Genomic DNA, 16,601 nt, shown 5'->3' on the forward strand with positions numbered 1-16,601 from the left:
GAAAAAAAAAGTTATAGCTCTTACAATTTGACGATTTAAACTATAATGACCAAGCAATTAAGTTTTTCAAATACCTTTGGTATTAAAGGGGTTAAGTTCCACTGCGCTAAAACTATCCAAATGTATTATTGTAAATAATATAGGATATATTCCAGGGTTGAGATCATTAGGCGTGTTTAATAATTAAACTGATGCACATGGCGAATTCTTCTTCCTTTGCTTGCCTTGCTATAACATTCTTCTCTACCATACAGTGCTGTGACGAAATGCAAGAGAAAAGGAGCTCTACTTACACATTTAGCAGTAAAAAAGAGAGAAATCTAGTGGAAACCAAGCTAACTGTAATGTAGATGTTCCTGAGGGAGGCATGCTACTGCTGAGGAGCGCCCCCCTCCTTATCGCACAGGGACACCTTGTGTTGCCTTTGTATCTCACAGCACGTGACAGAGGACACCACAGAGGCAAAACAGAAAAGAGAAATTAAAACAGGGATGCAAAAACTTCACTAGTAAAAGTTACACAGAGAAAAACAAACAAGACGTGAACGTGCAGTTCAAAAGTTACAGAAATAGAAGTCATGTGCATCTGGAGAAACCAGAGAAGCAGAAAGACTGCTCACATTAGTACTAGGGTACACAAATAGGTAAATACCCAAAAGTGACAACATATGCAAACACCAGAATGTTGACACAGATCCCAGGCAAAGTTTGAGATATCGACAAGACACTAACAGAGGGCCAGTAAGAGCATCCACCGTACCAAGCAGACAGACAATAATGGGTGAATATAAGTAGCAGCCAGAGGGACAGACAGTGGGGGGACGCGGAGCAGCCAGAGGGACAGGCAGTGGGGGGACGCGGAGCAGCCAGAGGGACAGGCAGTGGGGGGACGCGGAGCAGCCAGAGGGACAGGCAGTGGGGGCACGCGGAGCAGCCAGAGGGACAGGCAGTGGGGGCACGCGGAGCAGCCAGAGGGACAGGCAGTGGGGGCACGCGGAGCAGCCAGGGGGACAGGCAGTGGGGGCACGCGGAGCAGCCAGGGGGACAGGCAGTGGGGGCACGCGGAGCAGCCAGGGGGACAGGCAGTGGGGGCACGCGGAGCAGCCAGGGGGACAGGCAGTGGGGGCACGCGGAGCAGCCAGGGGGACAGGCAGTGGGGGCACGCGGAGCAGCCAGGGGGACAGGCAGTGGGGGCACGCGGAGCAGCCAGGGGGACAGGCAGTGGGGGCACGCGGAGCAGCCAGGGGGACAGGCAGTGGGGGCACGCGGAGCAGCCAGGGGGACAGGCAGTGGGGGCACGCGGAGCAGCCAGGGGGACAGGCAGTGGGGGCACGCGGAGCAGCCAGGGGGACAGGCAGTGGGGGCACGCGGAGCAGCCAGGGGGACAGGCAGTGGGGGCACGCGGAGCAGCCAGGGGGACAGGCAGTGGGGGCACGCGGAGCAGCCAGGGGGACAGGCAGTGGGGGCACGCGGAGCAGCCAGAGGGACAGACAGTGGGGGCACGCGGAGCAGCCAGAGGGGCAGACAGTGGGGGCACGCGGAGCAGCCAGAGGGACAGACAGTGGGGGCACACGGAGCAGCCAGAGGGACAGACAGTGGGGGCACACGGAGCAGCCAGAGGGACAGACAGTGGGGGCACACGGAGCAGCCAGAGGGACAGACAGTGGGGGCACACGGAGCAGCCAGAGGGACAGACAGTGGGGGCACACGGAGCAGCCAGAGGGACAGACAGTGGGGGCACACGGAGCAGCCAGAGGGACAGACAGTGGGGGCACACGGAGCAGCCAGAGGGACAGACAGTGGGGGCACACGGAGCAGCCAGAGGGACAGACAGTGGGGGCACACGGAGCAGCCAGAGGGACAGACAGTGGGGGCACACGGAGCAGCCAGAGGGACAGACAGTGGGGGCACACGGAGCAGCCAGAGGGACAGACAGTGGGGGCACACGGAGCAGCCAGAGGGACAGACAGTGGGGGCACACGGAGCAGCCAGAGGGACAGACAGTGGGGGCACACTGAGCAGCCAGAGGGACAGACAGTGGGGGCACACTGAGCAGCCAGAGGGACAGACAGTGGGGGCACACTGAGCAGCCAGAGGGACAGACAGTGGGGGCACACGGAGCAGCCAGAGGGACAGACAGTGGGGGCACACGGAGCAGCCAGAGGGACAGACAGTGGGGGCACACGGAGCAGCCAGAGGGACAGACAGTGGGGGCACACGGAGCAGCCAGAGGGACAGACAGTGGGGGCACACGGAGCAGCCAGAGGGACAGACAGTGGGGGCACACGGAGCAGCCAGAGGGACAGACAGTGGGGGCACACGGAGCAGCCAGAGGGACAGACAGTGGGGGCACACGGAGCAGCCAGAGGGACAGACAGTTGGAGCCGCCGGAGGGTCAAATAATGAATGCACATGAAACCAGAGGGTCGGATAGTGGGGGTGGGGGGGGGTCACATGAAGCCACCACAGGGTCAGATAGTGGGGTGCACATGGAGCCACCAGAGGGTCAGATAGTAGGGGGCACATGGAGCCACCAGAGGGTCAGATAGTAGGGGGCACATGGAGCCACCAGAGGGTCAGATAGTAGGGGGAGGGCACATGGAGCCACCAGAGGGTCAGATAGTAGGGGGAAGGCACATGGAGCCACCAGAGGGTCAGATAGTAGGGGGAAGGCACATGGAGCCACCAGACGGTCAGATAGTAGGGGGAAGGCACATGGAGCCACCAGACGGTCAGATAGTAGGGGGAAGGCACATGGAGCCACCAGAGGGTCAGATAGTAGGGGAAAGGCACATGGAGCCACCAGAGGGTCAGATAGTAGGGGCACATGGAGCCACCAGAGGGTCAGATAGTAGGGGAAAGGCACATGGAGCCACCAGAGGGTCAGATAGTAGGGGCACATGGAGCCATCAGAGGGTCAAATAGCGAAAGCACATGAAACCAGAGGGTCGTATAGTGGGTGGGGTCACATTGAGCCACCACAGGGTCAGAAATTGCAGGGGGGGGGGGGTCACATGGAGCCACCACAGGGTCAGATAGTGGGGGGCACATGCATGGAGCCACCAGAGGGTCAGATAGTGGGGGCACATGGAGCCACTGGAGCGTCAGATAGTGGGGGCACATGGAGCCACCGGAGCGATAGTTAAAATGCTCAAATCCTAGTGGCCATGAATGTTGTACAGAAATAACAGAAACCAGAGACAGAATAGAATATACAGATAGGGCAGCGTCACATAATAGATCACATTTAAGGACTATAGCTAGTAAATAATACTAGGCACAGTTTGACAAGTGAAAGAAATGTCAATACTTTAAAAAGGTAAAAAGTCTGTTTGGGCTAATACCTTGGTAAGACAGAACATCAGGTCATGGCTCAGTTTGCCTTTCAAATTAGTGAGACAAGGACACATCCGACAAAACAAGAGGGAAAACGAAAGGCAGCGTACAGCGCAGGAAAGTTAAATGATACAGCTATAGATGACATACGTGAGCCAGGAACTGACAGTATAAAGCCACATAGCAATAAAGATAGATCCATTGTTGTGTGGGCAGGACCATGCAGAGCATCATAGCACAAACACATGAACTATACACATTTTCTACTCAATTATGGTTTACTAACGTTGCCTCTCTCCAAATGATCACACAAACACATGATCACATAAAAACATATAGAAGCTTGCAATAAGCAATTTAAAAAGACAAAAAATCATGAAGACCTATGAGCTAGCAGCTATGAAAATGTACAGCCCCTCAGAGAAGATTGAAAGGGTCTTGACAAGGAAACATTTAAACGTACGTACCTTTAAGGTTATTTAGGTCCTGTAGAAATTTCCTGTAGTTGGAGATACTCATGGTGAATTCCAGCAGGGGTGTGCACTGGACATTCAGTGAGCAACCTGCACCTCTGTAACCTAGAGGTAAATGATCCCTGTACAGTCAGCAAAGCTCTAACCCCCAGACTAGGCAAACACACGGTCACTGTGCATCAAGAGGTCATGCAAAGAATTCAGCAATAATGGGGGCTTATATCTGCTCCAAGTAATTCTACAACAGACTAGGATACATATACACGGAAGTCATTCTTTACAATTTGAACTTTACACCGACAAGTCCAATAATACCATCCAGCCCTAAAGCTACTCTACTAAGTGAACGCCCAGAGATATTCCAACCATCACATCATGCACACAGTAACACACAAAGCAGCGAGCATCCCAGCATTAAGAATGCAAGGACCAAATGAAATTTTGTGAGGAAAGCGGTCCACACATGTCATAGCTGAACACAAGTGCGGCTGGGAGATTGGGTTTCCTCACCTGCTCCCAGACAGCTGGCAGATTCAGGAGAGATGTTACCAGTGAAAGGAGAGGATTACAGTAGAGACTCATATGCACCCTATGATCCCTAAAGAGAATGAGAGCTTTCAAAAACTACAAATATTCACATACTACAGGGGTACTCTGCTCAAGTCTACAGAACTAAACCTTATAAAGGGGTCCAGAACTCCACAATACAGGTAAAAGCTATCAAATATGTTTAAATGACATGGAGATGCATTTCTGAAAAAGCTGCATTCTTCATCAAGTATTACAAGTCCAATTTCAGTGATAAACACAGATGACGTCCCTATTAAGCAAACTTTCAGCTGGGCCCTTTAAAAATGTTGCAGCTTTATCACGACACTAGTAGTAAAAAAATAAAAATACATTGAAAAAAAAAAATTTAGAAATGACATGTCACGGAAACTGATGACCACCGCCATCAAAACTGAATACAACATTAACATGCATCTCCATAAGTCTAGTATACACCTACTCTACAACAAGATGGGCATTAGAGTCCTAGAACGTCTTCCTCCTGCACCCGATAGAACCACTGGCGCCCCCTATGCACTATAAAATTCTATTCACACTAAATGTGTACAGCAAAATCGACACTTTGAAGGCAGATACGTCTGCAACATGGATTTATACCATACGATTGTTATCAGCTTTGGCTCATCTATTTCTGGCACAGTTTCACCTCTGGTAAACCTGCTCCCGTATATTTCATTATCTGCAATTACCTTAGATATTTCTATTACGCTTATCACTTCCTTTGTAAGTGGAAATGATCCGGATAAAAGAAAGTAACTATTAGTCTGGGTTCACACTGCGTTTTTGTTGCACTTTTAGTATGTGGTGTTTTTTTTAAAAAATTGGTAGATAAACTCCAATGTCTCTCAATGTACGTTCATTAACCAAGACAAAAACCGCATGCTAAAAGCGCACCAAAAAATACAGTGTGAACCCACCCCGAAGCGCCAATGCACACGCATCAGCTATCAACATTAGACAGTGAATAGAGCAGTTGCTACGCATACACACCGCTGCTCAATTCACACAGGGTGCTCGGGACCCGCATTCTGGTGATCACACCGATACCACACGCAGGTTTTTAAATCACAGATTGATACAGAGCTTGCAGAAAGAAAAAAAAACGATGGCATGTTTTAACGCATGCCATATTAAGGTGGTATTCTCCCTTAGAAGACAGTGCCATTCAGCGGCACCATAGGACAGCACACAGAGTGTGTGGGTCTGTAAGACAGAATGTATGCCGCCATACTGGGTAGACATCAGTCACCCTTTACAATGTCCTATTATGTGAATGAAGCAAGCAAGTGAAAGAAAAGACATGGACTGCACATCCAATTTCTACCGTGATCTATTGCTGCTAAGCAAAAATGTACAAAACTAACAGGAGCTTCTTCAAACACATTTTGATCAAACTGTCTAAGCTCACTTGCTACTTCACAGCGACAGCTTTTAAGTGGGTTTCTACTCTATTAGGTGCAGTACCACATAGCAACCAACGCCACCACAACACATCAGGTCTGAAGGGCAGGGGTCGTGGGAGCATCCATCCCCTCATGAAGACAGTGGAATTATTAATGAGACCGCTGTATTCTTTCTGCGCTCCTATTCACCAAAAATTATTATTAGGTTGTCCTTACATATAGGGCAGCATATTCAGTTGACAGATTTAGTTTTATAATTAAAGTGACAAAAATTGCATTAAGTGTTTTTTGGGGTTTGAGCTGTGCAAGATGTGCCTATGGAGCATAACGTGTAGGTTCACCATAGAAAAGCATCCATTAATATACTAGAAAATGTCATGAATAGCAAATTCTTATCTACAGGAAAGGGGATAATCGTCTGATCGCCAGGGGCCCACTGCTGGAACCCCCAGCGATCGAGAGAACGGGGGTCCTCACTGCTTAACCGCAGTCAGAAGGACATAGACGATGGAGCGGCTTTCGAGCATGAGCACAGCCACCCTAAAGTCAATGACAGAAACAGCTGAGGAAAGCGCTTGGGTGTTTATGTCATTTTCATAGACATTGAACGGAGCGGTTCTCCTAAAACGACATCTCTAAAGCTAATTCAGCACTTTATGCTGTAAACAGTAGCCTGCAGTCTGCTGACAAATTTGAGGAATTTCTTACAGAGTTCTGAATTCCTTGCAGCCGCACATCTGCCTCATAAGAACGCTCTACAGTATACTCTAAAGGGATAAATTCCAGCAATAAGAAGAAATGTAGAAATTGCTGTTTATGAAATGGTATAATATATTTATGTACGCTCATTATAGAATTCATGATAAAGGGTAAAGCGGTTGTCCAGTCCCTAAAAATTGATGGTTTATCCTCAGGATAGGCCATCAATAGCTGATGGGTCGGGGTCAGACTTTCAAGACCCCCGCCGATCAGCTGTTTTAATGGGTTGCAGCACTCGCATGAGCGCGGTTTCCCCTTCATTTCTACTTGCCCACTGTGAAACGTCGACACAGATGTAGCGGCGATTCACGGTGTTGCATCATTTTTCCATTCACTCCAATAGGAGAAAGCTGCAAAACCTGTGAATCGCTGCTAAATGTGTGTCGAACATTCATAGTGAGCAAGTAGAAATGAAGGGGAAGCCGCGCTCATGCGAGTGCTGCACCCACTTCAAAACAGCTGATCGGCGGGGGTCCTGGGAGTTGGACCCGACCCATCAGCTATTGATGGCCTATCGTGAGGACAAACCATGAATTTTTAGGGACTGGAAAACCCCTTTGAAGAATGTCCAGATATGGTGGATTTTGCTGCAAATCTACTGCAAAACGGTTTACAAATAAGCACATTTTACATGTGAACTTCTTTGGATTTGCCACAGATTTTATCCTTTGAATTGAAAATGGTTAAATCCTGTGAAATTCTGCAGCAAAAACTGCAAAATGATAGGCATGTTGAGGACTTGAAGTTCTGAAGAAAAAAAAGATTTTTGGAAAATCCTATTTACATATAAATACTGTATTTTTTGAATTTTTTTTTTGGTGTGGAATACGATATAAATATGCCCTTTCTGAAAGAAGCCTCGGCCCAGTTCACACTAGTGTTTTTTGGCGCCGATTTTGACAGGGAAACCGCACCAAAAAAGTCCAAATTCGAGTCCTACTGATTTCAATGGGAGGCGGAGGCGTTTTTTTACCAAGCGGCTTTTAGCAGAAAAAAAGCGGCATGGCCTTTCTTACCGCGGGCCGGGAAACCCTGTCGTGTGAATACCGCCTAAGTTCCTTAGCACCTCATAGACTTGTTGATAGTGAAAACAGTAGGTGGTTATTTTTTTAGGTGGTATTTAATTTTTTTGTATTTTATTTATTTTATTCGGTTTTAATAAAGGAAACAACCGAATATTAACAGCATGTAAAAACAATAAGGCCTAATGCACACGGCCATGCCCGAGATCACGGCCCACGATTGCAAGCACGGTCGGCGACACCAGTGGGCCGCATTATCGCAAAAAAGAAAAGTAGGACATGCTCCATACTTCCCGGCACGGTTCTACGGCACGGACACCCTTCCGTAGCGATACGGAAACATGTCCGCGGCTAATAGAACCGGGCGGGTCCATAATTGCGGTCCACAATTACGGAGTTTTTTTTACGGTCGTGTGCATGGGGCCTAATCCTGTGAACTTTTCACAATTACACATGTTGGCCTCTAGGCGCTGTCTCAGAACTGCAGCAAAAAAGCAAATGTAAAACGCCATTTCGTTGTGGAAATTGTATTTATTGGTGTATAGTTATATTGGTTGGTTTATGGTTGTGTGTGAATGAAGCCTAAGGTTAGTTTCATTAAAGTAAAACATAAATAGCATACAGCACTCCGGTTACAGAATGACCAGGCATATCTAATAAGCTACAAATAAGAACTGTGAATTCCACGTTTTCCGCAACAGGAAGTTCGCCTTAACTTAAGTGCACAAAAGGGAAACATCAGAAGGAAAAGAGGAATGACATTTAGTCCAGCTACGTATTAATACAATATATTGTACAGCTTGGATTTGAACTCAAAATCTTTATAATACCCCTAAAAAAAGCAACAAGACGCAATATGTGCGCTCAGTCTTTAAGGCATACAGTTGTTTCAAGAATTTAAAAAATACAAAAGGGTTAAGACAAATTGAGCAGACACCAGAAATTCCAGTTGAGGGAGAGATGAACAGCTGGGAATCTAATAACCAGTTGCTGGGTGTCCGACAACCAGCTGCTGAGCCAGTAAAACCAGTCCCCCAAAAATCCATACCAACGAGACCAGTCCATCAAAAAAGAAATCAAAGCTGCACCAGCCCCTCACGTTATAAATAGGGCTCACTCGTGGCCATTCCAAGTTCGTTCATTTCACTATATAAGAGGAGCAGTCCTGTCTTCTGACCTAGTCTTAGGCTGGGTTCACACGACCTATTTTCAGGCGTAAATGAGGCGTATTATGCCTCGATTTACGCCTGAAAATACGGCTACAATACGTCAGCCAACATCTGCCCATTCATTTGAATGGGTTTGCCGACGACCTGTCATTTATGCGTCGTTGTTTGACAGCTGTCAAACGACGACGCGTAAAATGACTGCCTCGGCAAAGAAGTGCAGGACACTTCTTTGGACGTAATTTGAGCCGTTTTTCATTGAATTCAATGAAGAATAGCTCAAGATTACGGGCGTCAATGACGCCTCGCAAAATGCGAGGACGAGCAATTACGTCTGAAATTACGGAGCAGTTTTCTCCTGAAAACCGCTCCGTAATTTCAGCCGTATCGGACGCTGCCGTGTGCACATACCCTTATTGTTAGAAATGACTAGTCACTAACAGAAAAGAAAAAGGGAAAGGAACAAGTGCTCCAATTCCTAAAGAAACCTTACAAATCCAGCCTTTCAACGTGTCAGAACTGTGACGATATTGCAGAGCTGACAGAATTTCAGTATTATTAACTAGGGAGATTGCTGGTAAGAAGTACATTTTTTGAAAAACCTACTTGAAGGGGTGGGGACTTCATGTCAAACAGTCTCTCTCTCTCTCAGTAAAATGTAGTTCTACAGACACTAAAGCGTGTTTTACAAAGGTTATACTGGGACACTATACTGTATGACAAATTCCAACCTGCTGCAGAACCTGCAAAACAGCACTAATGCTAGTGCCTCCAACAATGTGACCCCAAAACAGAGTCAGCCTTGATGAGCCCCAGTGCCAGGCCCAATGTGACCCCAAAATACAGCAAGTCATTAATACCTCCTCCATGCACATTAAGCATTGTCCCCCTCTTGTATTTCTGGAAGCATAGGTGAGCAGCGCCTATGCGGCACCGTATAATTGCTGTCACACTATAATTCAACCACAGAATTTATATCTACAGTCTATAAAGAACAGGAGTGTCATAGGTTTAGTTATAGCATTTCAATCACACTCACATGCCCATATTATATTAGGATATTCTTCTGAACCCATATTAACTTGCAGAGATGCACAATGTGCAGAGTCTGAATGGGTCAGGCTTTATACGCATATGTGTCAGAGGCCTCTGTCGCAGATTCCGTCAAATCTGACAGAAAAAAAATATATAGCGCTGCATGCAGCACTATTTCTCCAGTCAAAACAAAAGACAACTCGGCAGAAACCCTTGAAAGTCAAAGTTGTCTTTAAGGCTTTCTTCACATCCGCGCCAGGGTCCCGTTCTGACGTTCCGTCAGGGTATGTTCACACGCTAGCTGTCATTTACGGCTGAAATAACAGCCTGTTTTCAGAAGAAACCAGCTGCGTCGTTTCAGCCGTAAATGCTCCTCCTCGTAATGTACGAGGCGTCTGTGACGCTCGTATATCTTGAGCTGCTCTTCATTGAGTTCAATGAAGAACAGCTCAAATTACGTGGCAAAGAAGTGTCCTGCACTTCTTTGCCGAGGCAGTCAATTTACGCGTCGTCGTTTGACAGCTGTCAAACGACGACGCGTAAGTTACAGGTCGTCTGCACAATACGTCGGCAAACCCATTCAAATGAATAGGCAGATGTTTGCCGACGTATTGTAGCCCTATTTTCAGGCGTAAAACGAGGCATAATACGCCTCGTTTACGCCTGAAAATAGGTCGTGTGAACCCAGCCTCAGAGCTTCCCGTCAGAACGGGACTGAAACAAACTGAAACCATAGGTTTCCATGTGCATCACCATTGATTTCAATGGTGACTGATCCGGTGCCAATGGTTTCCGTTTGTCTCAGTTGTGTAAGAGTTCTGTCAGTTTGACACAATCAATAGCATAGTCAGAGGTGTTCAATTTTGTATTTGTTTTTGGCTTTTTTTTAAAAGTGTAGCCGTCATTTTAATTTTTTTTTCCCCATAAATCAATAGTACAAGCAAATATAAGAAACGTTGTAATATATCTGATTAGAGGAAAATGCCTCTTCCCCCACTTATACTCTTCTCCCTCTCCCATATGTACAGATCATTCACTCTGAATTTACTCCTAAAATCTGTATTCAGTGAGGCAGAGATGAAAACAGCTTACTGAGGGATCCTGTTAGAGCGCTATATGGAGAGGGAGGAGAGAGCAGAAAGAGGGAGCTGCTGAATGGAGAAACTCAGACAGAGGATGGGTTGAGACAGTAAAACACTTACTAGGAGCAGCATAGAGAACATTTTACAGCAGTAAGAAGCAGTGTAGCTGTGAATACAGCACTGGGATGAGATAAAACGCTAGAAGCTGCAGCATCTGTGTTTCTCTACTCCGTCTCTCTCTGTAGGTCCATCCTCCACCTTCCCCCTCCATAGACTTCTATGGGCAGCTGTAACCGGATCTCTCAGTTAAATGTTTTCATGTCTGCCTTACTGAATACAGATTTTAGCAGTGAATTGAGAGTGAAAAATCAGTGCAGGGGAGAGAAGAACAGAAGTCTGGTAAAAAGAGAAAGAGGCATTTTTCTCTGTCAACTTATGTAACAGTTTCCAAAGGCCCTGTTCACACAGTTTTTTTGCAGCGGAAACCGTGGCAAAAGCGGCCAAAATTGACCCGCATTGATTTCAATGGGAGGTGGAGGCGTTTTTTACAGCGAACAAAAAAAAAACGCTTGCAGGAAAAAGAAGCGACATGCCCTATCAAGGCGGTTTCCTGCCTCAAAAACACCATTAAAATCAATGGGAGAGGGAAATAAACGTGTTTTTTTACGCGTTTTTTTCGGTAAAAAACGCTTGCGGTTATTCCGTCTTTCTGTTGAAGAAACAGCTAATAAAAAAAAGCCTAAAAAAAAAAACGTGTCAAACGCGTGTGGTGCAAAACCACTTAAAAAAAATCCGGACCGGATGTTTCCAGGCAGAATTTTCTGCCTGCAAAAATACTGTGAAAATACCCTAATATTCGCTTGTACTATTGATTTATGGGGAAAAAATGTAAACGACCGTTACAATTTAAACCCTTCGCGCACCTGGACGTGCCATTACGATCTGGTGCGGGGGGTGATGTTTGGGGTGCCCTCATGCGCTGAGCGCGCTCCATACGCAGCAGTAGTCAGCTTTGTTTTACAGCTGACACCCGTGACTTACGGCCAGGAACAGCGATCGTGCTGTTCCTGGCCGTTTAATCTCTTAAATGCTGCGGTCAATCGCAACCGCAGCATATGAGGCGCTAAAAAGTGGGGGGCGGCCCCCTCTGACATCTCATCAACACCCCCACAATGTGATCAGGGGGTTCTGATGGTTGTCATGAGCATAAATCTAAAATCGCTCATAACTTGGTGAAAATAGATCGTTTTTCTAAATAAAAAAACACTGCTGATATCTACATTACAGCGCCAATCTCATTATGTAAGAGATAGGGCACTTATGTGGTGAGAGAGCCTCTTTAACAGAAGCCTGTAAAAATTACTATACTAGAATTGTACTATATATTGTACCAGCGATCTAACGATTACTGGTTCAAGTCCCCTAGGGGTATTAAACCCTTTAGTGACCACCAATACGTCTTTTCACGTTGGTCACTAAGGGGCCTTAGGCTAGGCTGACGCCTTTTCACGTGAGCCTAGTCTAAGTCCTGCACGGGTATCCCGTGCAGACTGGAGCCGGGGCTCTGCTGTCTGATGACAGCTGGGCTCCTGCTGCAACACACGCGATCGAAGTTTACTTAGATCGCGGCCATTTAACCTGTTAAATGCCGCCGTCAATAGCGACCGCGGCATTTAACTTGTTTACAGAGGGAGTGAGCTCCCTCTGTCACCCATCGGCGGCCCGCAAATGCAATCGCGGGTCCCCAATGGGGTGTCATGGCAGCCGGGGGCTTGATAAAAGCCCCCAGGTCTGCCATGGACATATGCCTATTAGGACGCGCCGGAGGCACGTCCTAATAGATTGCCTGTCAGATTTACACTGACAGGCAACAATGCTCTGGTATACGAAGTATACCAAAGCATCATAGCAGCGATATGAAGATCGCACAGTAAAGTCCCCTAGTGGGACTAATAAAATAAATAATAAATGTGAAATAAAGATTAATAATAGAAAATTAAAGTAAAATAAAAACAACCATTTTTTTTCCATAAAAAGTGGTTTTATTTAGTAAAAGTGTAAAAAATAAATATAAGTACACATATGTGGTATCGCCGCGACCGTAATGACTCAGTTAATAAAGTTAATATGTAATTTAAACCGCAAGGTGAGCACCGTAAAAAAAAAAAAAAAAAAAAAAAACAACGCAAAAAACAATGGCGAAATTGCAATTTTTTTCCATTGCCCCCCAAAAAAGTCATAATAAAAATGAATCAATAAGTTCCATGCACCCCAAAACAGTACCAATTAAAACTACGTCTCGTCCCGCAGAAAACAAGCCCAAAAAATCACTACATTGATGGAAAAATAAAGTTACGGCTCTTGGAAAGCGACGATGCAAAAACAAATAATTTTAGTTCAAAAGTGTTTTTATTGTGCAAAAGTCGTAAAACATAAAAAACCTCTACATATGTGGTATCGCCGTAATCGTACCGACCCATAGAATAAAGGTAACATGTTATTTACGCCGCACAGTGAACGGCGTCAATTTAAAAACGCATAGAACAATTGTGGAATTTCAGGTTTTTTTTATAATCCCCCCCAAAAAAAAGTTAATAAAAAATTATATGTACCCTAAAATGGTGCTATTAAAAAGTACAACTAATCCCGCAAAAAACAAGTCCTCATACAGCTATGTAGACGAAAAAATAAAAACGTTATAGCTCTTTGAATGAGACTATAGAAAAACGAATAAAATAGGTTGGTCATTAGGGCCTAAAATGGGCTGGTCACTAAGGGGTTAATGAAATGTGTGTGTAAAAAAAAAAAGTTAAATAAACTATTTAGTAGCGTAAAAAAAAATATTAAAAGTTTTAAAAAAAAACCTTGTCCAATTTTTCCTCAAAAGTAACGTAAAAAATAAAAAAAGTAAACAAAATTAGTATCTGTGTCCGTAAAAGTCAAGACAATATAGCGTTATTTAATGTGCGCGGTGAATGCCGTAATAATACAAATCTGAAAATTTGCCAAAATTGCTGTTTTTTGGCCAACTTTGTATGTACCAAAAAAAAACGACAGCTCGTCCAACACAAAATAAGCCTTCACACCACTCAAATCGACCAATAAATTTGGCGCTCAGAATGTGGTGTTATTTTAAAGTAGTCAAATAGAAAAAAAACAATATAAATTTGGCATCCCCTTAATTATATTGATTGAGCCACAGAGTAAAGTTCAGTTGTCGTTTTTACCGCACGGTGAAAGCCGCAAAAACGAAGCCCAAAAAACCATGGAGGAATCGCAGTTTTTTCCAAATTCAGCCAGCGAATTTTTTTTTCAGTTTTCCAGTACATTATATGGTACTTTAAAGGGCACCAATAGAAACTACAACCCCTCCAGCGAAAAATAAGCCTTCATACCACCCTACAGACAGAAAAATAAAAAAAAGTTATGGCTCTTGGGAGGCAGGGAGTGAAAGACGAAAATACAAAATCAAAAAATGGCTCAGCCCCAGAGGGGTTAAAGCATCCAGGCAAAACAGAAGTCCCCTAGATAGAAATCACAGATTCTAGGTTTTATTTTTACTGAAAAAAATTGGGTATCTGGATCATAGACTAATGCTTTTATAGTCACTTTGCTCAAGTACTGCCATCTGTCTAGACACCTTAATCGTAAGGCAGGTTAAAGGCTATATACACCTTTGAACGGAAATATTGATCACATACAAGTTATGAACTTAGATGTGATCGATATTAGGTGGATCCTGTGTGTGTCAGAGACACGCAGGACCTGATCTCAGCTGAGCCGTTAGTGCAGCTGAACTGACGGAAATCGGCTGAGAGAGAGAGCAATACAGCTTCTATGTATACAGGATAAAGAAGCTGTATCGTAAAAAGTTAAAACAAATTGTTTAATTAATGTAAATTAGAAAGTTGCTTAAAAAAACATTGCATTAAAAAAATATTTTTGCATTCAAAAGAAGTACATAGCCTTTAAAAGGTTTTTCCCACGAGAGACATTTATGACATATCCACAGGATATGTCATAAATGTCAGATAGATGTGGGTCCCATACCTATCTCTAGAACGGGGCACCTTAAAACCCGTTCTGCCGGTCTGTGTTGCAGTAGAAGCAGATGAATTCCTACTATGAATTAGGAAACACTGTAGCTCGCTGAGCTACGCTGTTTCTGTAAGTCCCATAGAACTGAACGGTAGTTACGGAATCAGCGTAAGTCGCATGCTACGCTGCTTCCGTAACTGCCATTCATTCACTACTATGGGAGTTATGTTAACAGCGTAGCTCAGCGAGTTACGTTGTTTTCGTAGATCCCGACCATATAGTCAGGAAGTGGCCGGGTAGGCAGCGTGAGCAGAAAAAAGTTGGACGGGGTTTAGGGGGCCTCGTTCTAGAGATAGCCCTTATTCGCAAGACAGGGTTTCCTGGCCGGGTGACGGCCGTTCATAAATCGGCTGTCACCCGGCTGCAGTAGGAACAATAGACCCCTAATGAGGCTATTCACACGACCAATTTTTTGACGGCCCGGGAAACCTGGCCGTCAAAAAATGGGACATGCCCTATTTTCGGCCGTTTACCCGGCACCCATAGAAGTCTATGGGGCCGGGTAATACACGGTCATCACCGGAATGTGTCCAGAGTGACAGCCGTGTCTTCCGTCGCTCGCGCTCTCTCTCTCCTCCTCCTCCTTACAGTGCATGTGAGCAGGGTCTTTTTTTTCTCCCTGTAAGAGTCGGAATCCCCAATCCCCGGCCGGGGATTGGGGATTCCGCTACAGGAGAAGTGAGTGACTACACTGTCCATATATGGACACAGCAACGTCGCTCACTTCTGAAGCGGAATCCCCGACTCTACGGCCGGGGATTCCGCTACAGAAGAAGTGAGTGACTACACTATCCATATATGGACACAGCGACGTCACTCACTTCTGAAGCGGAATCCCCGACTCTACGGCCGGGGATTCCTCTCCAGGAGAAGTCAGTGACTTCTCCTGGAAGGGGGAGGGGGCTGGGTGGCATCACCTGCAGGGGGGCTGGGTGGCATCACCTACAGGGGGCTGGGTGTGGCAACAAATTTAAATGAAATTCATCCGATTTTAAAACGGACAGGGAAAAAAACTGATGCAAAACGGGTCAAAATCGTCCGTTAAAAACGGAAACACGGCCCGGAAAGGAATCGGAACGGATGCAAACCCGCCAGGAAAAACGGCCGATTTTATCGGCCGACACTCAGACCCTGTCGTGTGAATGAGGCGATAGGTGTGGGTCCCAGAGTTGTGACCCGCATCTATCTGACATTTATGACATATTCTGTGGATATGCCATAAATGTCTCTGATGGGAAAACCCCTTTAATGCCATTCTAAGCCAAAAGGCCTCAAGTATTAACAAAGGTTTCAGAGAAAAAATTTAAATAATTAAACTTTCAATTGAAAGCTAAACTCTGATAGTTAACTTGGGAAACAAGTCTCCTGAGACAGTTTTGATACAGGAGGCTCAACTTAAACAGCAAACTAATACAATAGTTATATTCCGGCACATTCAAGTATTCAAACTATCGCTTAAAACAATGTGGTGACAACATGAGCCCTTTTACATTATGACCAACTCCACATTTAGGACTCATGCACATGTCTGTGCAGTATTTATGGTAAGTAAATACTGCACGGATGGGCCGTGGAGTGTCACCTGGATTTGCGGACTGTGCTCATAGTATCAAGTATAGGAGCACGTTCCGTAAATGGAAAAAATAGGACATGTCCTA

The 16,601-nt window shown here is 45.5% G+C and overlaps 1 protein-coding gene and 1 long non-coding RNA gene across 14 annotated transcripts in view; one reads left to right on the top strand and one right to left on the bottom strand.

Moving 5' to 3' along the window:
* Positions 1-16,601, bottom strand: part of LOC142742883 (microtubule-actin cross-linking factor 1-like) — a 236,195-nt gene that overhangs the window by 146,708 nt on the left and 72,886 nt on the right. Inside the window, exon 1 of one of the 12 annotated variants that reach the window (XM_075853084.1) lies at positions 3,803-3,880. The exons of the other annotated variants lie outside the window; for them this stretch is intronic. Coding sequence (XP_075709199.1) covers positions 3,803-3,854 — 52 coding nt within the window. The 5' untranslated portion in view covers positions 3,855-3,880. Of the gene's footprint in view, positions 1-3,802; positions 3,881-16,601 lie in introns of those variants that run through there. 12 annotated transcript variants of the gene reach the window in all.
* LOC142742887 (uncharacterized) overlaps positions 1-16,601 on the top strand; it is a 68,349-nt gene that overhangs the window by 12,611 nt on the left and 39,137 nt on the right. The gene's annotated exons all lie outside the window — the stretch shown is intronic.

This window comes from Rhinoderma darwinii, chromosome 2, assembly GCF_050947455.1.
Source record: "Rhinoderma darwinii isolate aRhiDar2 chromosome 2, aRhiDar2.hap1, whole genome shotgun sequence".
NCBI classification, from domain to species: Eukaryota; Metazoa; Chordata; class Amphibia; order Anura; family Rhinodermatidae; genus Rhinoderma; species Rhinoderma darwinii.